Raw genomic sequence first — 24,831 nt, 5'->3', positions numbered from 1 at the left:
TCAGAAATAATTCTTAAGTTTACTCTGTCCATAAAAGAGCCCCGCATTACCGGGACAAGGCGATGATACGACCAGAGGGCGCCTGTTATCTCGAAGGTTCCGTAGAGACACCTGATAGGCTTAGTGTTATTCATCCTCTCGGCACGGATACACACACCTTAGGACTAAGCCATCGTTGGGATGCTATTCAGTTAGGGAATAACAAAACCACAAGTGATTCTGTCATTCTCTAATCCAGCGGGGCTACGTGGAAGCAGGCCTTTGATGGCCGGTTTGCTCAACCACCACATCCCAAGCCAATGCACTTGCCAAAAACAGCATGCACAGTGGTTCAGGCAGTGAGAGATGGACAAGAACAGCCAACTTGCCCACTTTTAAGAAACTCCACGGCCAATCCAGCTATTAGGGTATGTGATATCGAGTTGCTGACGAGCAAGAACACAAAAATAAGGTGCATAAACCACATGTCGCATCTTACAAGTATTGGCACTTCTTCTAACAAAATGGGGAAATGCTCTGGTAGGTAGTCACCAATCATTCCTACCCAAATGTTCAGCAGAAATTGTTGTTGAAAATTACTTTCTTTAATAACGTGGGGATTTTGGTCGGTCCAAAAATGGTCATTGTGAAAGTTCATGATAGCATCTCGTTTAAAACCTGCTTCGTCCGTAAATGAGATATCTGATAAATAATACTTATTGTGTGCCATCGTACGAATCAACCACCTGCAAAATATCAACATGGGTGTCCATAAGAACTGTTCAAAAGGTTTTTGGGCTGACTTTCAGCTGCAGTGCAATCTTCCTGGTACTATTTGAAGGATCTTCTTTTATCGCATCAAGTATAGCTTCCTTTAGTCCAGGCGTTGTTACAGTTTCTGATCTTCCACCACCTGCATTTTCAATAAAACTCCCTGTTTCACATAATCTTGCATGTAGCGTTCTAAATGATTTAGCATATGGAATAACTCTGTTAAAATATCTGTCCTGGTGAATTATTCGAATTACTGCTAATTGAGTTTTACTGATATGACAACACTATTACTGTCAGCTGGTCTCCAAAGCAGGTGTTCGTGATATGCAAAGTGGCTTCAATTTTTTTCTGGAAGAAAGAAAAAACAGGTGATGAAACAGGTGTATTTTCAGTTGATTAATCTGGAAAAACTACAACAAGTCAGTGGTGTATCTTTTTTTCATCTTGTTGGCTGTGTTGCCCACTGAGACTCCATAGTACCTAATAATTTCAATCTAGTTAGGGCTCAATAAGCGCCTCATTACTTCAAATAACTAGCAAATTCCAACCAAATTGGTGTAAGGATATTTATGATATTTTATAAATACCGTTTTTTTAAATTTCAACGCCCTGTATCTCAAAAACGAAGTATCTCCGGACATATGTTCATGAGAACTTTTTTTCTCATAACGACCTAATAAATTACACTCTGAAGTTTCGTACCGTAGAATGAAAACACCCTGTATGGAATCACAACCTTGACAACAATGTTTTCATTTCAATGTGATAGTATTTCTGAGAATTTCGTGCCTCCTATCATGGATTTTGAATAAACGCAAATATAATGTATATGTGTTCAAAAAAACGAGTTTGTCTCCAAAACTGTAAAACACACTTCATCAGTGCTAGAAATGCTACAAAAACTGCTCAACTGTGTATTAGAATGGATTTTACTTTCTGCCCTGAATCAGTTCCTAACTAGTTGACAATTTTAGAGATATAACATTTGGATCACATATATCTCCAATACTCCTAATAAATCCCTTACTTGCCATATTGTTTTCATGGTGCTGAGAAAATTCATTGACACATTATTTCATTTCTGACGGGGTATTGGTGACAAGACACCCTAAACTACAGTTGTTATGAAAAATTCAATTCGAAGGATTAGGTTAGGTCTATACGACCCTCCTCTGCAACCCGCAAGGGTTTATTGTGACTCACACCCCTTCACACTCGACCAAATAAACCCAATTTCTTAACGAAGCCGATTAGTTTGTATATTGAGTGGTCTTCCAGGTCAGAGTACGGCTCTGCCGAACTCTAAGAACCTGATTCGGTCCCCAGCGGGGCAGGCACAAAGTATGTGATCTCACACTGTCTTCCGACAGTCCGCTGCATTCAAATGAAAATGACATGTTTGTTATCAAGCTTCAATGGAAGAATAAACGCCTTGGAGTGAGCCAATTCTGGAGGATTCTGCCAGAAGTCCATACATTTTCTTGTCATCTTTCATGCTAATGACAAGTTCTGGTCCGATGAAGCTGCAGCACCCTTCTTAGCAAAGGAGTCAGCAGCCTTATTGCCTTTCAGGCCAGTATGGCTAGGTATCAAGACCGGAGACAATAGTTTAAGTCTTCCTATCGAGGAGAATCGTTTTTAGCAATTTGCTACCTATTAAGACGTTGTTCGGTAGGTGCCAAGAGCTTTCAACGCCGCTTGACTGTGCGAGAATATTTTCATTGACTTTTGTATGAGGTTGGATTCTTCCAATATCTCCGCTTGAAATACAGTTGCATATGTTCCTAAGCAGATTGATATTTATGTCCTGGGTTTGCGACTGAAAACACCTGCACTAGAACCGGAGGATCCAGTCCTCTCTACTCGGGAACAGTACTTCATAAGGCAGTTAGTAGTTGACAGTTGGAGACATGAAGTCATAGGTCCTTTCCAGAATGCTGTGACTTCCAGTGTCAACCAACAGTCTGTTGCACTCTGCATTAAATTGATATGTGCAATTGGCAATTTGCACAAGTCTATATGTAGTCCATCTAGCCTCTCTTTCCAGAAAAATGTGAAGAGGAGGTAGATCCACAAGGATCTTCATGGCCGCTGACGGTGTGGTTCTGATGGCACCACTGATGGCCTGACAAGCCTGTCTCTGTAAGCCAGAGAGCTTCGCCTGGGTCGTTTTCTGTAAAGTTTTCGGCCACCAGGCAATTGCACCATGAGTGATCATTGATGTGACAATCGTCATATAAATCCAATGGATTTGTTTGGGACCTAAACCCCAAGTTTACCACAAATCCTTCGACATGTCCATAGGGACAGTCCGGCTTTGTATAAAACTTTTTCCAAGTGAGCGTTCCAGCTGAGTTTTTTATCAAGGACAATGCCAAGATATGTATCCTCCATTCCAAATGGAATGACCTCACCTGTGAGAGAAAATGGCGTTAGATCGTCCAATTTGCTCCTTCTGGTGAAGGGGATTATCACAGTTATGCTGGGATTGATCTGCTTCGTCAGGAACCAACTGTTAACAACGTCCATTGTTCTTTGGAAGATATTACAAGCTACCCTTTCCGACATGGACCTTGCCAAGATGACAAGGTCATCTGCATAAGCTTGTAGATCTACTTTTTTTCTATCGAGGGCATCAAGCAGACTATTCATCAGGAGCGACCACAGAAGGGGAGATAGTATCCCACCTTGAGAGCAGTCTCTGGTGACCTTGAAGAGTCGTAGTTGCAGTTCTGTTTACCAGCATTGCATAGATTCAACCAATTATAGTGGATTCTATACCTTTCCTAGCCAGAGATGATCCTATAGATTTAGGTAGTGTATTGTCAAATGCTCCTTCAATATCGAGAAATACAGCAACCGCAATCTCCTTGTTGTCCAGGGATTGGGAGATTTTCCTACAAGGTTGTTCAATGCTGAATATGTCGATTTGTCGGTTTGATAAGCATACTGGTGGTTATTCAGCAGGAATGCAAATAATACCACCCTCCTGATGTGACCGTCCATTATCCTCTCAGGAAGGATATAAGTCTGATTGGTCGTACCGATTTAGTGTGTGAGTTTTTTCGACCCACTTTAGTTATATATATATATCACCCTTGCTGCCAATCAACTGGATGGTATATAGTTCCACGCCAGACTAGCTCTATACAATTGTATGAGAATAGGTAAAATTATTTCCAGTCCAAGGGTAGGGTCATGATGGAATGAATTGAAAACAAATGAATTTTCTGTTAACAATCCCCCAACTCCGACTCTGATCCTGTCGCTTCGCTTTCCAGTCTGCTTCCATCCAGAAGTTAACAGGGCGAACTAACTTCGTATAGACCCGTAGAGAAAATCGCGTATCCTAGAGGATCCTTAGGCGAACGAGCTCATTCATGCCGAAACAATGGACCATCGAAAGTTACTTGTAGAACGTCTTTCTCGAATCCGTTAATCATGAATCTAAAGTTCAACAGAAACTCAAATCCACGCGGATTTATGCGACTCGAACGAAATTTATGTCACTTCGCTAGGCTGGGAAGTTAAATTCTATCAGTTTGAGATGCGGATTTGGCTGAAGTCAAAAACCTGTAGGTGCATTTCATACTCGAAATCTCATCTGAATTTGTCTTCGAAGTGTGACACTAAATCATGACAGACTATTACTTTTTTAGTTTTTTCTCCAATTCATTGTTAGAAGTCAATGCACAGAAATTTATCACAATTTGGCTACCCAATTCGTACTATCTTTTACCCGAATGATAGTTTCAAAAAATCACTTCTAATCAAAATTTTCCTCCTTAAAATTATTGTCATTCCCATTCTCTTACATCAAAAAAAGAAATGTTTCATGTTTTGTAGAGATACTTATTTTCTTTCTCAATATCATGTTAGTAAGTAGTTCCGATTGTTAATTAACTGTAATATATTAATATTAATATATTAATATATTACAGTTGTGCTGAGGAGGGTATGTGCATCGTTAAAGAGAAAGACACAACACAATTTGACGCTGTCAGCTGTCAAGTAATTCTGTTTGAAAAGATGTGTTTGTTTGTAGATGATACAACTATGGAACAAAAGAGAACTATTATGGTGCATGTGTGATCAGAGACATCTGCTATTCTGTAAGTAAATCAATGAGAAAACCCAAAAATCAAATAAGTTAATTAATTGACAAATATACTCATTAGTCTAGAGGAAAACGAGTAAGGAGGTGTTGTTAAATGAAAGTAAAACCCTGCCATAGGAAGGTTGGATATTTGTTGAAAGAGAAAATTGTTTTAAAATCAATGAAGTTATATTAATGAAAAAACAGAATTGTTATTGGTTGGTAATCAATTGGTAATCAATCAATTTGGTCAGAATCAATTTGGTCAATCAAATGAAAAACTGCATTCTGCAGATTCCATTCTACGTTTATTATAACACTAATTACACCCACTCATTCTAACACATACTCTTCCCAAATTCCTTATCAAGTCTGTTATTCATGATATGTGCATAAAATCCATTTTCGTGTAGATAATTTCCACCGTCATCGTCGAAAGAGATATATCAGTCATTATTTGAAAGTTAGAAACGTCTAACAATGATTGAAAATAACGAAAAGAAAGGCAGTGTATCTAATGGAACCATATTCCAATTGTTTGCTGCTTTCATAGGTAAGTAACATTTTTTTAAAGGCGTTATCCATGATTCTGTCAAGTTTAACACATAACACCATCCATTTGGCCGGATTCTGATTTGTAATATAGTTTCGGTGTTGAAATCGTGTCATTTCTATCTATAAGCAGATCAACTATACATCTGAATGTTTGAAATATTTTCTTTATGATTATAGTAATGGTTTCATTGCATTGATAGATACAAAAAAAAATCACAAAAATACGTATGAAACTAAATAAATGAATGCAACAGTCGACGCAAAGGTAGAGATGAAATATATTGTTCAAAGAATTTTTTTCTACCACTAAACTATGAACGCACTGTGCTGGGTACATACGGCTACATAAGCTCGATTATTAGATACAACTAAATACAAATACAACAACACTACATACCAGTTGGGCTGAAATGTTCATACGCTAACATAGATTTTTTTTAATTAAATTTGATTTTATTATTCAATATAGTCGCCTTTGAAGACGATACAAAGATTATTATGGTCACACAATTTTTCGATGAGATTTTCGTAGTACGAGGTCTGAGAACAAGAAAAAGTGGCTGGGAGCCAGTTCTGGGTAATATGGTAGATGCGGAAGCAATTGGAAGCCCAATTCATACATGAAACATGGGAAACAAAACTTCCTGTTTTTATAATTCCTTGTATTTTTAATTAAAATTACTGCAGTTTCGCCCTACATGAACATTTTCAAACGAATACAATAAACTGTATTCTTTCATAAATGTCCTTATAGGATGAAACTTCAGTAACGTTAGTTATACAGGGTGTTCCAAATTAATTCCGTACCATTGCCAACTTTGTTATTAATGATGCTACGCATTCGGTTGAATAGACAAACCAGTAGCATTTTCGATGGCCCTCTCGATACCGAGAAAAAAAAATTGACAATCGTGTTTTGAAAAAATTCCATAAAATATTTTTTTAATGGAACACCCTATATTTTATCATGCACATCAATTCGTAATAGGTTACTACGAGAGAGATTGATTATAGATTGAACAGTAGTGGTATAAATATAGAATATATGAAGTCGATTCGAATGGCATAAAAACTAAATAATTACCGAATCTCGGCAGTTTCTGTGCATGGCATGGACGGCGTGATATAAAATTTTTTTTCAGAGTTGATTTGATTTTAAACAAACCTACACTCTTTAGTAGTGAAGAGTACAAAAGTTCGGATTGACTTCGTATAGACTATACCAAGGAGCCGTCCTCAAAGAACTTTGAAAATTGTAGAAACTAATTACTGGGTCTTCCGGAGCAAAACGACCTAGAGTAATCAAATGACTTAGTCATCCTAGTCCGGGGTAATGCAATAATGGCTTAAGGATTTTCCTTGAGTGCTTGTGTTTTGTCCATGAAAAAACAGTTCGAAAAATTTACTATAAACATTGAATATGTTAACTAACGCACTGTTTGAAATTGGTTTCCGAAATTTCGTTCCAGAGATTTTAGCTTGGAAGATGAACCCCGAAGTTGTTGACCTACAATAATCCATGACGAGGATTTGAGGACTCTGGTAGAAACTGGCTCATCACAAAAAGTGCGTGGGATAGCAATAGAACTAAGCGCAACTTTGCCTTAATGTAAGCTTCGATGTATCTCCTGTAGTTCAGGAGATCCCAATAGTGGGGATCGAATTCGAAGTACCCTGTATATAACAAAATGAGCAGATCAATGAGCTACAGTTGAATGGAAAAAAGTTCATCAAACTGTGGTTTACATTTTCATTATACAGTTTTCAGCTATAATATCCCAAGGACATTGATAACTAACGAAATAATTTTATCAGTTTTCGAAAGCACGTTATTTGGTAACATCCCGACGCCGAAGGCGGAGGGATGTTACCTAAAATAACGTGCTTGAGGAAGTTGTGATAAAATTATGAGTTATTTATCAATGTTCAAGGGATATTCGGTGAGAAAATTTTTTGCAATTCGAACAAAATTATTAATTGAACACACAGTTATTAAAAGAACAATTCGTATAATGATATTCCGTTGATCTTGCTGTATTTGCCTCGGTTACTGCATAGGTGTTTCCACGCATACTATTGATTATTTGGTTATGATGTTCCTGATCAATATTCAAATAAGGTTTTATGGAATTTCCATAATTGTGCCCAGTAATTTTCAACAATTGCTGTTCTTGAACTCCACTCTTAGCTAGTTGACTGACTGCAGTTGCTCTATTAGAGTGATTGGTTATTTTCCTCTGTTTCGTATCCAAGCCAATTGCTTCAGCAGAAGATTTCGTCCATCCGTTGATTATATTTCTACCCAGAGGCATATTGTCATACCAGTTATCACTTCCTGTCTTCCAGTGACGATTTGGCCTTAAAAATAGTCTATTTGTCTTGATATTTGTGCCTCGTTTTGATAATAATTTAATGAATAATCTGACGGGACAAGCATTGTTATCACTATTTTGAACTAACCATTTGCTAGAGGCGCAGTTCTTTGAACCCCCTTGGCAGGTTTTACTGAAAATTGGATTATATTCTATCCTATTAGTTGGAGATCCATTGTTGTCCTTTTCGATATGAAAATAATCAACTAAGCAAGCAGCACCTTCACCACCTCTCCAAGCCAATTCCACCGCTGCTATGTGATAAAATTTGCGTAGGAGTCCTATAGGGGTATTTTCATCCCAAAAGTTTATAATTTTACTCATTTCATTTGAAGTTAATGGTACTGAGCTTGTTTTGCGTTTAGTGGGATCTGTTTGTAAATTTCTTCGTGCTGCGTCGCGTGCATTCCGCGCTTGTTTGAATGCAACACTTTTAAAGGGGTCTAGTATGATATTGTACTCCTTGTAATACTTTTCTTGTAATAATTTGCTTGTTATATTCCATACGGTTTTAACAGTAGCCTCCTTAAACTCTGTGCTATCCTTTTTTCTCATATTAATCGCCCAATCCTTGAGTATTAATGCAAGCTCTTCGAGAGTACGATTTCCATCCAATTCATATTTTCTGGCATCACAAAACTCCATAAATATTTTCCAAGTGTATTTTTTACTATTGACAGTATTTTTTGGTGTATTTTCTTCAATGATTTTGTCAATTGCCGCATCATTTTGAACACCAAAGCGAGGAAGTGACATTTTCGAAATAAATTGAATTACTGAAATGTCAAACAACTTTATTGTGTTGGTTGCTTAGCAATGTCATGACATAAGTGATAGCTACCCGTGAAAACTATCCATAGGTAGTTATCAGTGTAATGATGGTTTCATTGGTTTCGACACACATGACTAGAAATAGACAAATTTGATAGGATAATTTTTTTGGCAAAAAATTTTCAGTGTAATGATGGTTTCATTGGTTATTTCGACACACATGACTAGAAATAGACAAATTTGATAGGATAATTTTTTTGGCAAAAAATTTTCAACATAATTCTGTAATTCCGCAAATAACCGTGCCAACAACTGGATAAACCTATCAAATCCATCTCTCATTTTCTGTAGCCCCAGAAAAGTCCTGCAACATAATAAAACCTCCAGTTGAATCATTTTTCCATATTTTCAATTATGTTGTATCAAATTATATTCCCAGTTACCGAACCACTATCCCATTTATTAGGTGAGCCCGACTCAATTTAAATATGCTTCTCCGTCAAATTATGAGAGTATTCATGAATTTACATTTCCACGACTATGTGTCACGTTTCATGAAGTTCATGCGAGTATTTCGCAGAGGTTAAAGCGGATTCAACGAACTGAATTCACTGAAACTGCGCAGAATTTGAACTCCTTCCTGGAGTTCAAACTCTGCGTCGTTTTCATCAGTTTATGTGAAATGGAGATTTGAGATTATTTCACGTCGTCAATACTGTATCATGTACAATGTACTACTTCTCATAAGTCTTGAAAGTGATACATGTTTTCCACAAAAACAAACTGTATATGTGTTGATACTACTTTGATGATCCTGAGGTTTGAACGTTTTCCTTTGGGCCACTCTCAGATTAATGCACAAAAAAATCCGTTCCAGATTGGTGATTGCTTTCAGAAAAACTCTGTATGAACGCTCTCCTAATCTAAATATTTTTATAGAATCCTTAGTACTTCCTGGACGTACCCTTCAATCTCTGTAAAATTTCAGTCGTTTTCGGGAGTTGCCATTCCTTTGAAAGATTATGAACATCCCGTACCATTCATAAAACGAAACGACTCTTCCTCTATAGAAGCACCCGAATCCCGCAGTATAAAACTTCACCGAAAAGGTTTTTCATCATCATGACGATTTAATATTTCTTGTCGACCGCTAAAAACGACGTGCAATTTACTTTTCATTTTTCTTTAGCGAACTCTTCCAACTTCCACCAGACGGTATTCTGTGAAAGGGATGAGGAAAGCAAAATAAATATCCTCTTTGTAACTAAATGTTCACATATTGTTTGGACATGTACTTGAACGTTGAAATAAGTAATCTGTGCAGGAAATCTTTTCGTTGGGAATTTCACCCAAAGCTGACATCTCCTGGAAAAATCTCTTATACTCCACGAACTCCAAAAAAGGGTCATATTACATCCATGAAATATTACTCAGTTTGCGGTTCAGCATTGCCACGTTTACCACAAAACATTCGCTAGTTCTAAAATGATATGAAATTCTTTCTATTCATTTTTCCATTATGTGTAAAATGAGAACAAGATGCATACTTGTGAATACACTTATTATTTGTACTGAAAAGAGTATTTAGAGTTTATATAGAATCATCAAATATTTTGTTTTTTCTTCGACTAAGGAGCGTTTTCCCAGCCCAGTCCAATCTGACATAAAATTAGTTGGTATTTTAATTTTTGAAAGCTTGCATAGTTTTTGTTCGCAATTAACGCAATGAACTATGGAAAGCAGAAGGGATGGTGAGTTCGAAAATGGGCCTCACTAAATTTTCAATGCAGCAGCTGCTGCTACAGCACAATTATTGTCTGAAAGATTACAGAGAATGTAATTTTAGCTTACCTGGCGCAAAATTTGAAACTGTCAAATCCTGTAACTTGTGGAGAATGTAACCTTTGTTGGAAATTTACATTTTAGTGTAGAAAAATGTGAACATAGCCTCTTCACTGTTCGAGAACTATTCCATTTGGAGAGAACTGCCTTCATGTGGAATAAACTTCCTGAAAACGTTGTGTATTTCTTGTGGGAAATATCTGTAAATCTGAAAGAGGACTCATCAAGACTCCATTAGACATTAATTTCGGGCTCTGTTATACGCAGGAAGGTCTCGAGAAAGAACTAGACATCATCAAAAATTATCTTCAAAGGAATGGCTACTCTAAAACGATAGTGAAACAGACTTTGGCTGAAAGAAAGCAGGCATCTGGCAAGGAAGAGAAGCCGTCACGGCCAGTGCTTGCATTTCTTTACATCAGATAATTATCGGAAAGGGTAAGATGAATTGGGCCCAAGTACAATATCAGAACCTGCTTCAGATCCAGAAACACTATCCCTAGCAGCCTCACGAAAACCAGGCCACCAGGCGGACTGCGATTCCAAGAATTGCATTTACCGGATACCCTGTGAGTGCGGAAAATCCTGTGTCGGTGAAACTGAGAGGATATTGAAAGTTCGCATTGCAGAGTACAAGAAACACACACAGCGAGGGGAAACCAGCAAATCAGGAATAAGAGAGCATGTTCTGACCCATCAACATAACATCAAGTGACCCCAAGCTGATATCATACACAGGAAGGAACATCAGGAAGGAACATTGGTTTAGGAGGAAATTCAAAAAAGCCGTATGCATGTTGTCCAACAGCAAGATTGAATGTTTGTTATTGTAATCCTATGCAATCCTATTATTAATCATATACTATTATAAATTTGATGTTGATGGATCCAAAACATAACATCAAGTGGCCCCTTGCTGATATCATACCCAAGAAGGAAGATTGGTTCAGGAGGAAATTCAGAAAAGCCGCATGCATGTTGTCCAACAACAAGATTGAATGATTGTTATTGTAATCCTGTGCTATCCTATTATAAATACTATCCTGTTATGAATTTGATGTTGATGGGTCCGAAACATTACATCAAAGGGCCCCAAGCTGATATCATACACAAGAAGGAACATTGGTTCAGGAGGAAATCCAGGAAAGCCGCATGCATGTTTTCCAACAACAAGATTGAATGATTGTTGTTGTAATCCTATGCTGTCCTATTATAAATCCTATCCTGTTATGAATTTGATGTTTATGGGTCCGAAACATAACATCAAGGGGCCCCAAGCTGATATCATACACAAGAAGGAACATTGGTTCAGGAGGAAATCCAGGAAAGCCGCATGCATGTTTTCCAACAACAAGATTGAATGATTGTTGTTGTAATCCTATGCTGTCCTATTATAAATCCTATCCTGTTATGAATTTGATGTTGATGGGTCCGAAACATAACATCAAGGGGCCCCAAGCTGATATCATACACAAGAAGGAAGATTGGTTCAGGAGGAAATTCAAAAAAGCCGCATGCATGTTGTCCAACAGCAAAATTGAATGATTGTTATTGTAATCCTGTGCTATCCTATTATAACTCCTATCCTGTTATGAATTTGATGTTGATGGGTCCGAAACATAACATCAAGGGGCCCCAAGCTGATATCATACACAAGAAGGAAGATTGGTTCAGGAGGAAATTCAGAAAAGCCGCATGCATGTTGTCCAACAGCAAAATTGAATGATTGTTATTGTAATCCTGTGCTATCCTATTATAAATCCTATCCTGTTATGAATTTGATGTTAATGGGTCCGAAACATAACATCAAGGGGCCCCAAGCTGATATCATACACAAGAAGGAACATTGGTTCAGGAGGAAATCCAGGAAAGCCGCATGCATGTTTTCCAACAACAAGATTGAATGATTGTTGTTGTAATCCTATGCTGTCCTATTATAAATCCTATCCTGTTATGAATTTGATGTTGATGGGTCCGAAATATAACATCAAGTGGCCCCAAGCTGATATCATACACAGGAAGGAACTTTTGTTTAGGAGGAAATTCAAAAAAGCCGCATGCATGTTGTCCAACAACAAGATTGAATGATTGTTATTGTAATCCTATGCTATCCTATTATAAATCCTATCCTGTTATGAATTTGATGTTGATGGGTCCGAAACATTACATCAAGGGGCCCCAAGCTGATATCATACACAAGAAGGAACATTAGTTCAGGAGGAAATTCAGGAAAGCCGCATGCATGTTGTCCAACAACAAGATTGAATGATTGTTGTTGTAATCCTATGCTGTCCTATTATAAATCCTATCCTGTTATGAATTTGATGTTGATGGGTCCGAAATATAACATCAAGTGGCCCCAAGCTGATATCATACACAGGAAGGAACTTTTGTTTAGGAGGAAATTCAAAAAAGCCGCATGCATGTTGTCCAACAACAAGATTGCATGATTGTTATTGTAATCCTTTGCTATCCTATTATAAATGCTAATGTAAGTTTGTTTATTACCGTTTCACGCGAAAACTACTCAACCAATCATCATGAAATTTCTTGGAGGTAACAGAAGTAACATAGGATACTCTTCATAAAAAAAACATTTTTGATAATTGTTAATAAACAATGTCTGAAAAAAGCACATCACAGAAAACGTCAGTGTATAGTAAAACTTCAATTTAGAAAAATCAAAATCCAGATATGTGATGTAGTCGGTACTTGATGAAATTCTGTAACGTATTCAATCAACACTTCAATCTAAAAGTTGTTCTGAACAGTTTACGAAACCACAACACGTGTTTTGCTATACAATAGCTACCTCAGGCCTGAGAAAGCTAACATATAGCTACACATGTGTTGAACTGGTCTGTGCAAATCTCTCAATGAAATGTTGAATACCATAGATACAAAAATTCTGTACAAAATATACTTTTCCAAAACATGTGGCATCACGGCATCGAAGTGTTGCATGGGTGTCTTGATTTTATATATTTATTCCGATGCTAGATGTCAACAGCAGCGATCGTTCATTCTTCAGAGATTGTTTTTCCGGCATCAGTTTGAGACAGAGACGTCGTTTAGAGGAATTATGACGCACTTCCAGAAATACAATACGGAAAAGACGTCTCGCTCGGAAAAGCCATAGACGCAATTTTCCGTAATGTATCGTCGGGTGAGGGAGTTTCTTTGGAATAGGATTCCAGTTTATCTATGGCGCGTTTCCTGAATACCAGAAAAGCGACGGAGCCGTAAACTAGTGAGAAGTATGTGCGATTCGAAATTCAGTGAGTTTTGATTCACGCGTAGACTCCTCAAGTACATAATAATATAATTTATAATCGACACGGGTTATTCTATTGAAAGATCTGGGCTGATACCCAGAACGAAACATCAGTCTAATCTACGGAACGCAGAAAAGCCACATACCTATTTCATATCTTTTTTTTGCAAATTCCAACTCTGAAAGTCGAAAGGTAGGTAGCCAGAATTTATTAATTTTCATTGCCTCTTTTTTCCTATTGAAATTATCCCCGTGTTCTATTGTCTCTCCATATAGGTTAGGTTGGGTTGGGTCCAAAGTGAGTGGGTCTATTCGACCCTCCACCGCAACCCGCGAAAGTTTATTGTGGCTCAAACCTATTCACACTCGACCAACTAAATCCAGCTTCTTAATGAAGCCGATTAGTTCGTATGGTGAGTGGTTTTTCAGGCCGGATGGTAAGAGTACGGCTGTGCCGAACTCTAAAAACGTTGATTCAATCCCCAGCGGGGCAGACACAAAGTATGTGCTCTGCTGTTCCATCATTTTCCAAACAGAGGCGACACACACGATCTTCCGACAGTCCGCGTCTCTACATATGATGATTCAAATGAGATTGACCTGTAAGAAGGCCTGTTAGACATCGTGGTGCATCCCTACTGTAGTCCAACAACTGTTTGGTATCAAGATTCGAAGAGTGAATAAACGCCTTGGAAGATTCTGCCAGGAGTCCATAAATCTTCTTGCCATGCAGGTGTTCAATCTTTGTTTGGAAAAGCCTAAAGCGATGCCACGAAGAAGCTGCTTGCAGCACCCTTCTTTGCAAGAGATTCAGCATCTTCATTGCCTTCCAGACTAGTGTAGCTGAAATCCAGACCAGAGAAAATCTGTTAAGTCTTCCCATCGAGGAGAGTCGTTTTTGGAAATTTACTATTAATTTAGACGTTGCTCGGTAGGAGCCAAGAACTTCCAACGCCGGAGGATCCCGGAGGATCCAGTCCTCTCTACTCGGGATCACTATACTCTAGATAGTAATTTTGAGTTCCATCAAGTATTACCGTATCTTCGAACGAAATAATGTGAGTGCCTTCTTTGTTGGGAGCATTCAGAGAGACGGGCACCTATACTTCTGATGAGTCGGTACCTGCACTTTTTTTGTGGTTCCAATGTAGACCGAGCCGCAGCTCTAAGTAATCCGGTATACCCTGGGTGTTGCTAAAGGTTCCCTGAGGTTCTCAGTTGACCTTAGATATTTGTCTGATAGTTTTTGTTGGCCTAAATATTGGTTTCATATCTTGTTTCTTCAAGTTTCCCCCCATCCGGTCTGTACCATTTTTAACATAGGGCAGGAAAGCTTATCCCTTGACCAGCCTAGCTGGGGGTAGTTTGGCGGTCACTATTATGGGTCGTATGACCCGCTCGAAATCTCCTCTGCTGTGCCCTTTGAAGGCATTTTTAGGTGTTTAAATTCCTCAAGAAAACTCTCAGGTTCACAGATACATCGTGTTCTCTCAACCAAAGTTTTAATCATCCCTCTCTTTAATTGTGACTGGTGGTTAGACTTTTTGTTCAGATACCTGCCTGTGTGTGTTGGTTTCCTGTACCCTTTGTGGCCCAATTTACCATATTCACGTCTGCTCACAAGAACTTCCAAGAAGGCTAGAGTCCGTTTAGTGTCTCTCCAGCGGCTTTTCATACCACGGACGTGGTATGGCATCATAACGCAGCAATTATTATGGTTGTCAATTATTTTGCCAGCTCATAAGTTGGTGAACCTATTGCATTCACGATAGGTCTAAGTGGCACATTATCTTGAATTTTTGGCGAGCCATATAGTCGTGGCGAAAAGGCTAAGGTTTATTGTATGACCTTTTTCGTGTTCTCTCCAAGATTTGATGAATGTATAAGGAGATTCGTTCTTCTCAAAATCTTCTTTCCTGGGTCAGCAGGCAATAACAGGATATTATCATCTGTAATGAGATTTTTCAGCGCTTCTCGTTTCTGTCGTGTTGTGTTGGCCTTGGATGGTTTTACGCGCAATAGAATCCTTGACATTTCTGTGTGGATTTCCTCGGAAGTGTTGTTAGGTAAACTATGCATACTTGATTCGACATTGACAATGATATCCTTGTGGGGAACCTTAGCTGGAGCTATAGCAAAGTTTCCACTTCTGGCGAGTATGCCGCACTCGTCTTCTGACAGTGTCTGACTAGAGAGACTGATCACTGTTGTACTGTGGTTTTTCTGGCTCTTACTCAGACTTTCGTATTTCTTTATATATCTCCTGGTATTGGCTGATCTTGCGGTTTCCACCGTGTCAACTGTCAATTTTTTTCCACCAGTGCATCGAATTACCAAGTTTGATAGTGCGGTGCCTCAGTTCGACGTGAACGTTGGCTACTCCTTTTTTGTCCCACCAGTGCCTCGAATTACCATGGACGAGGGCTAATTCTTTTCTGTTCTGATGGATTCTATCTCTCAATAAAGCTCTCTCGGCACATTTGTCGCTTTTATCGGCAGGTGGTGTCTTGAAATTCCTTTTTGTCCGAAGTCATTTAGGGATCATATCGTTGTCACGACACGGTAATAGAAACGTCAGTGAACACAACGTGTTTTATGGCTACCAGTCCTCTCTACTCGGGAACAGTACAGGCAGTTCGTAGTTGACAGTTGGAGACATGAAGTCAGAGGTCCTTTCCAGAATGCTGTGACTTCCAGTGTCAACCAACAGTCTGTTGCACTCTGCATTAAATTGATTTGTGCAATTGGCAATTTGCACAAGTCTATATGTAGTGGCTACCCTCTTTTTTCAGAAAAATGTGAAGAGGAGGTAGATCCACAAGGATCTTCATGGCCGCTGACGGTGTGGTTCTGATGTCACCACTGATGGCCTGACAAGCCTGTCTCTGTAAGCCAGAGAGCTTCGCCTGGGTAGTTTTCTTTAAAAGTTTTCGGCCACCAGGCACCATGAGTGATCATTGATATGACAATCGTCATATTAATCCAATGGATTTGTTTCGGACCTAAACCCCAAGTTAACCACAAATCCTTCGACATGTCCATAGGCACAGTCCGGCTTTGTGTAAAACTTTTTCCAAGTGAGCGTTCCAGGTGAGTTTTTTATCAAGGACAATGCCAAAATATGTATCCTCCATTCCAAATGGAATGACCTCACCTATGAGAGAAAATGGCGTTAGATCGTCCAATTTGCTCCTTCTGGTGAAGGGGATTATCACAGTTATGCTGGGGTTGATATCTGCTCCGTTAGGCACCAACTGTTAACAACGTCCATTGTTCTTTGGAGGATATTACAAGCTACCCTTTCCGACGTGGACCTTGCTAAGATGACGAGGTCATCTGCATAAGCTTACAGATCTACTTTTTTTCTGTCGAGAGCATCAAGCAGACTATCTATCAGGAGCGATCACAGAAGGGGAGAAGTACCCCACCTTGAGAGCAGCCTCTGGTGACCGTGAACCTAATGGCCTCGCCTTGAAGAGTCGTATTTGCACACAAATAATATCAGGTAATTCAGTCAGGAGAAACCAAGCCACGCTCACTAATAATAATATAAAACCAGAGACAAATACCAGAATCCTAGTAAATGGATTTGGAACAAAGGGAATAACAACTCGAGCACCAACTTGGACAATGCGAACGTTACCATTTCTCCTTTGATGATGTCTACCGCAGTAGCAGAGAGGACTGGATCCTCCAGGAGAAAGAAATATTAAGAGCAGATAGTTGTTGGTAGACAGATGGATCGAAAACACTTTCCGGTTCTGGTGCAGGTGTTTTCAGTCGCATACCCAGGAGAGAGATATCAACCTGCTAAAGCACCTCTGTGACTATATTTCAAGCGAAAATCTACGCTATTGAATTGTGTGCGGAGAGATTGGAAGAATCCAACCTCATACACAAGTCAATAAAAATATTCTCGGACAGTCAAGCGGCGTTGAAAGCTTTTGGGTCCTACCGAGCAAAGTCTAAATTGGAAGCAAATTGCCAGAAACAACTCTCCTCGATGGAAAGACTCAACAGATTGTCTTTGGTCTGGATTCCTCGACATACTGGCCTGGAAGGCAATGGGGCTGCTGAATTTTCTGCAAGTGAGGGTGCTGCAAGCAGCTTCAACGGACCAGAACCTGTCATTGGCATCGCTTTAGGCTTTGCCAAACTTTGCCAAACAAAGATTGAACACCTGGATGTCAAGAAGATTTATGGACTTCTGACAGAATGTTCCAGGACTGACTCAGTCCAAGGTGTTTATTCACCCTTCGAAGCTTGATACCAAACAGTTGTTGGACTACAATAGGGATGAACTACGATGTCTTACAGGCCTTCTTACAGGTCACTGTCATTTGAATCATTATATGCAGATACTCAGACTGTCGGAAGACAATGTGTGTCACCTCTCATTGGAAAATGATGAAACAGCAAAGCACATACTTTGTGTCTGCCCCGCTGGGGACCGAATAAGGTTTTGTCGAGTTCAGTAGAGCCATACTTTTAACATCTGACCTGAAAGACCACTCACCATACAAAGTAATCGGCTCCGTTAGGAAGCTGTGTAAATAGGTGTGAGCTAAAATAAACTCTTGGTAAACCCACTAACTTTGGAACTAACCTTACCCAATCTAACCAACTTGGACACTGCGAGCGTTACCATTTCACCTTTGATGATGTCTACCGCAGTAGTAGATGAAACGTCAGACAAGAAAACCTGCAGGCAACGACCCACTATGATTCGAAGTTCATCGTTCCTTTCAGCAAGAAAATACATTAGAGTTTTCAATGAAATTTGATTCGTTATCTTTCACGTACATTAGTAGAAATGTACAGACAGGCTAACATCAAAACTCAAATGAGTGCTCGCGACATCCTACGGGGCCTTGAATATAATTTTCGGAATTTTTGAAGTATACAATTTTTTTTTGAAATTGAGATCAGGAACCTTAATATAGCAGTTCATACTGTAATACTGAATAAACCCATTTTGCATTTTCTCCAGTGATATTTTTTACTGCATAACACATTTTGAACAGACTGTCAGAATCTTAAGGCAGTTTATTCAAAAGTCACTAGTACTGAGTTATTTATTGCCTGGGAGTTAGTTGTGAATGAATGAGGATTCTGAACATTAAACAGCGTCAAGATATCATTATTCTTCAATAAATAACTTCATTATTTAATAACATCAAGAAAACTGTACAGCTACAAAAAGAACAGACGCTTCTTTATTATGAAAATGCAGGTGACTAGTAAAAATGTTTGTAATTCAGGAGTACTTTTTCAAATTTTCGCAGCAGTAGTAGGTGAGTCTTCAATCAAATCAGATGGTATAATAATAATGATATTATCAAGTTGAATTTCATTAGTTCGGACTTCCATTGTCTAATATTATATAAAATGATTTGAAATCCCTGACAGAACCAATTCAAATGAAAAATAAAAAAGAATAGCTGAAAATAACTATTATATTGAGCAAAAAATCTTAAATGAAATTATAGTGAAATGAAATACAAGTGAGTCATCACCCGAAGTAACTTGGCTTGGAATTCCTCAATTTTTATTTTTCATTTTTTGTTTAATTGTTCTATTTTTTACTTTTATTTTATTTCACTGTAATTGTTGATATGATTGTTATTTTCAGCTATTTTTTTATTTTTCATTTGTTTCGATTCATTCAGGGATTTCAAATCATTTTATATAATATTAGACAATGAAAGTCCGAACTAATGAAATTCATCATGAAACATTGTCAATCACCTTCAAACAAATATTATCAAGTTGTTTCAAAAGTTTTATCCGTTTATGAGTCCTCGTCAAACTGTAATATTTCAGTGAATACTCATGTAATTCAAACGAAATAAGAACCATTCGAGTCAATGCACTTGACAACGTAAAAAAAAGTCGATTAATATCGTCAGCGACGAAATTGCGTGTACGCGATTCGATGAAGTCGACGATGGCCGTTTATTTCTGGTTCTGATTGGCGACAGTACAACCGGGAAGACAATCATCAAAGTACTGGAAAAGATGGTTTTTCAATAAAATACGTTTAAATTATGGAAAATACCAAAAATATTCACATCGAAATAGTATTTATATGTTGAATATTTTGTAAGTACAAATAGTGAAGTGAATTCATTTTTCTAATTCTGATTTCTCTCATTTTGTTTTACTCTATTTTCATTTTACTTTTTGATCGTTTGTTATATATTGACATTTCACTCATTGTTTATGTCATTATTTGTTCATCTCAATTTCAGGTTACAATCATTTGTTTTAATGACAAATTAATGTTCTTATAATTGTTGCCATTACTTTTTGGTAATTTTTTTGACATTCCTTCTGTTCGAAACTAATTCGTTTGAATAGTTCAGTCCGATTATTTTATACATATTCAATAATTTCAACATTTCATTCAATCTAATTTCATTTGTTCTTCCATATATTTTGAATAGTCCAAACCATTTCGTACTCTAGGAATATCAGCAAAATCTGTGTCTTAGTTTTGTAAACCTTTCATAGTCAAGATTCCACCTAAACTGTTCCAGTGACTGTTTTTCAATGTCTCATTTTTTCTTGGTTCTTGAAACTGGACATGATTTCCTATAGAGTTATCGATTGTCATTCACATCTCATTGTTTTTAACTTTGCATTTGGAGTCACTTGAAAAAGTCATTGTTTCTCAGCTTGACACTCCTGCTTCACTCTAAACCAAATATTGTTTATGGAAATCGAGTGATTCAATATATTCCAACCCAGACAGATGATTTTAGTCTCTCTTCTGGATATGTTTTGCTGATATTCAGACGAGATCCCGAGAACATCCCATTTTCATCACAATTAACTTGACATCCCAAATTACATTACAGCGTTGTGTTTCAAGAATTCCCCGTTATTTTTCAGGAAAATGATCGATTCTGTCCCCGAGGTTATCCCGAAATTGCCATAGAACAATATCATGATTTTGTATGGTTTTAGAAGAGAACGTACGATTTATATTATATGTCGAAAATGTTTTAAATCTCAATCAATCGTGACAATTCAGAACAAATTCATTTTTGAAAATTGTTATCACTTGACGTGAGGACAAACTCTAATCTTTGCAATTGTATAACTATTGTATGCTATCCTGATGGATCCAGAGATACTGAAAATGTTCTTGCATCGTTGAATATTTATGAAAATTTAAAGGGCAACCAAAATGTGGCATGCTTAACAAACATCAGCAGATTCGCCTATCTAATTTGAAAATTATGATCGCTATGTTCTATAGGGTTATTCATTTCAATATCATGTTATTTATAAATATATAACTGTTGATAACCAAATATGTACTGAGATAATGGAGACAACAATAGAATCATTCGTAATGATTACACATTCATAATTCTCACATCAACCGAATGAGGTAGTGCAGGATTATCAAAAAAAACCATTATTCATGAAAGTTAGATAAAATGAAATACAGATACTGACCAATCATCAGAAAATATCGACAAACATTCATTGGGAAATAGCGAAAATATTGGCTAATTATTTTACTAATTTTGGTTCCAATGTAGCCAATAGTATGACAAACTCACTTTTACGCAGTTAGCATGAAAAACGAACCCCAATTTTATATTTTTGTATCATACTATAGGAACTTATACTAGTCATAATCTAAAAAATGAAAAAGCGTCAATTTTTTGTATATTTGGACATTTACAATTCATGTTATTACATTGTAGATTCTGTAATTTTAGAACGAGTTCTGAAGTTTGATCGAAAATAGTTGGAGAAAATGTTATACATTTTGTTTTAGGTTGGTTCAAGTTCAATAAATTGTCATTCAACCACCTTCTCCAAATCAGTTTCTGCAAAACTTTTGACTTCATTCCAATTTGTTATTGTGAAGATCAAATCGGTATCATCGGCATAACAAATAAGATGTCCCTTGAAGTCTTTGATTTTGACAAATGTATAAGGAACAGTACTGGGGCTAGTACTGTCCCTTGTGGTACTACAGTCTCTACAATAAATTCATTGCTTAAAACTTGACCTATTTCATCTTTTTGAGTTCTATTTGTGAGATACTTTTTAATAAGGTCTTAAGCTACTCCTTGAATTCCATACCTTTCTAATTCAACGACTAACTTGCGATGCGAAACAGTATCGAAGGCCTTGGCCAAGGGGAAGAGGAGAATAAGGAGTATTTTTTGAGTCATCCTCCGCTTGCAAGGAGCAATGCGCAGAAAACATCCAGTATTGTGGATTTCTCATCACGACAATGCACCTGCTCACTCGTCATTGCTTGTTGATGATTTTTTGACAAAAACAACACCATAATCATGCCTCAGCCACCGTATTGACCAGATTTGCTCCCTGCGACTTTTTTATGTTCCCAAGACGGCGTTTTGCGACGATTAAGGTGATTGAAACCGAATCGTTGAGAGACCTCAAGGACGTACCAAAAAGTGCATATCAGGACTTCGAGCATTGGAACAAACGCTTGCACAAGCATATTATATCTGAAGTGAATTTCTTCGAGGGGAATAAAATAGAAATTGACGAATATATACAAATTTGATGAAAATGAAAATTCACCTTAGTTTTTGAACAAACCTCGTATACTACTAAAGATAAAACAGTAACTGTATTATGGAACGTCTGGGTGATTCCACTACATAAATAAATTTTCTGAAACGGCTTCAAGATATCCCGTAATTGTCATCGAAATGACAGTCAGATCAGTCAGACAAAATTTCTGTCAAACAGAATCACTTTCAGTACTTTTTTGATAAAAAACACAATTGGGTAACTCGCCGCAGAGGGGTCAAGTGAAAGAGCTATTGAATGATGACCTGTCATCATGCGAATTGAACGTCGCCTTTTATTTTCATATAATATTTGAATGGTACCTGATTAATTTGTTTGAAATGTATTTGAAGATAATGAAGGCGATATTATCATTATAATCATTATCAACTAAAAGGGGTGTCTTGTGATCTTTCGATCGAAATTAAAATTTTCCATATAACGACCCTTACTGTTTCGAGAAGCACTAGTTTATTTTTTTCTTATAGCAAATCTAATGGCAATATCTGATGGAATGACAGTAGGATGGACTTCGCCAATGATTCCATACTTCCTCAGTGACAAAAGCCACATCAAGATAACCCAGAACCAAGCGGAATGGTTGGAGACCTGGCTCCTTATGGGGGCGATAATAGGCTTACCTTTGACAATATTTTTTGTCGACAAAATAGGTCGGAAGAAGTCCCTTTTACTTGCATCCTTCTCTCTTCTAGTTGCTTGGATAATAATAGCTTTTGCTCAGAACATAGAGACCATTTATGTAGCCAGGGTGATTTCTGGTATAGGTGGCGATATGGCTTTCGTAGCAGCTCCCATGTACATCGCAGAAATGGCCGACCAAAAAATCAGAGGATTTCTCTCAAGCATCATCTATCTCATGATGCTCACTGGGGTGCTGACAGTATACATCGTAGGACCCTACTTACCTTTTTACGTTCCCTCACTCATAGGAGTAATATTACTCTCTATAGAACTGATTGTTTTCTCGTGGCTTCCAGAAACACCATATTACCTCCTGTTGAATAACAGTAATGAAAAAGCTAAAGTGTCCCTACAGAAATTCAGATCTTCTGGGTCTGTGGAAAAAGAGTTGGCTGAAATATCTTTAGCAGTGGAGAGACAGAAGGCAGAGAGAGCTAGGCCCCAAGACATACTTCTAGTCAGGAGTTATAGAAAAGCAATGCTCATAATGGCCATGCTGAATGCTGCACAGCAACTCAGCAGTATTAACGTAATTTTGATGAATATGCACCAGGTCCTAGAAGAGGCTGGATCTATTTACGTAGCGCCTCCCATCGCTGCCATAATGTTTGCAGGGTTGATGTTTATAGCAGCAGCTTTTGCGTCAGTAACTATAGACAGGTTTGGACGGAAGAAACTAATAATTTCATCTAGTATCCTCACGGGGGTTTGTCTGTTAGCACTGGCTGTTTATTTTAATATGAAAAATGCCGGGTGGGAGTACAAGAGCTTGAGCTGGATTCCCATAGTTTCTGTGATGACTTACGCAGCTGTTTTCAAAGTGGGCTTAGGAATGGTACCGATAGTGATTACAGCTGAAATATTCGCTTCCAAAATGAAGGCACTTGGCATGGCAATAGCAGATGGGATTTATGTAGCAACAGCTATGATCAGTATTTATTTATTCAACCTACTAAGAGAGAATTTTGGGATGCATGTTCCATTCTATCTCTTTGCTTCTTGCTCTTTCACCACATCACTGTTAGTGTTATTTTATGTGCCAGAGACCAGAGGAAAAACGCTGGATCAAATTCAGTTGCTGTTGGAGGGAAAATAATCGCCTATACGGAAAGACAATTCAAGTGTCTGTTGTTGTTGTTGGTTTTTATCAACTTCAAGTTGAAATTCTTCTAATACCATTTTTATTGAAAAAATATTCATCCTTTTTGAGTATCGCTTGCAGGCATTTTGACCTCACAAAGGAAGGTGTCGAAAACATTTTAGCAGATAATAGGTCCTTACTCTACCTTCAGCTTCTATTTTGAATTGTTTTGTACTATAAAATATTGCAATTTACATTGTTAGTGATTTCCCTACAGAATGTACCTTCTCATAGATATTGTGTACATATTAAAATTGTCTGAAGTTGTTTTATTATGAATTGCACGTAACAACACGGTACTCTTTAACATTTGAAATTGCCAAGTAGTGCATGTTTTTACTCATTATATTGAATTTTAAGAAACATTCAACTGACAGTTAGCACAACAGAACTAACAGATGGCGTATCAAAACTGATAGTAGACACATCAGCATTGATAGTCAACGTATCAGAAGGGCTCAAGAGCATTTTCACACCTTCTGTGTTAGTTATGATATGTCGAATCAGGTTTCCTCATTGTCAACTATCACTTTTGAAGACATATTAGCCTGTGTTGCCAACTTCTCAACGCAAAATGATGCGCTTTGTGTGCGACTCATTCAGAAGTTACAGTTTACCGGGAACAGGAACAACACTGTTCTGCGGTTAGTTGTGGTATGGTCTCACTAGTAATGACATATTTCATAGTTGTTTATATTTTTGGAAGTTTATTGAATCAGCCAAAAGTGTCATACCTATATCAATCGTTTCAGAACAC

The 24,831-nt window shown here is 37.8% G+C and overlaps 1 protein-coding gene across 2 annotated transcripts; it reads left to right on the top strand.

Annotated features, from left to right (window-relative positions):
* The first annotated feature begins 5,259 nt into the window (after positions 1–5,259).
* Positions 5,260–24,342, top strand: LOC111506723 (facilitated trehalose transporter Tret1). 2 transcript variants are annotated; one of them, XM_023161916.2, is made up of 2 exons: positions 5,260–5,402; positions 22,720–24,342. In XM_023161916.2, exons 1-2 carry the CDS (start codon positions 5,330–5,332, stop codon positions 24,027–24,029), a joined length of 1,383 nt encoding a protein of 460 aa, XP_023017684.2. In that variant the 5' UTR covers positions 5,260–5,329; the 3' UTR covers positions 24,030–24,342. The 2 variants fall into 2 exon arrangements, with proteins under 2 accessions (XP_023017684.2, XP_023017683.2); XM_023161915.2 differs by lacking the exon at positions 5,260–5,402 and adding an exon at positions 18,797–18,957.
* The last annotated feature ends 489 nt before the right edge of the window (positions 24,343–24,831 follow it).

The sequence above is a fragment of the Leptinotarsa decemlineata genome, unplaced genomic scaffold (assembly GCF_025532065.1).
Source record: "Leptinotarsa decemlineata unplaced genomic scaffold, Ldec_3_MD MMD2_tig00026328_RagTag_RagTag, whole genome shotgun sequence".
In the NCBI taxonomy this organism is placed as follows: Eukaryota; Metazoa; Arthropoda; class Insecta; order Coleoptera; family Chrysomelidae; genus Leptinotarsa; species Leptinotarsa decemlineata.
The sequence above is the reverse complement of the archived record's forward strand: the minus strand, read 5'-3'. Positions and strand labels throughout refer to the sequence as shown.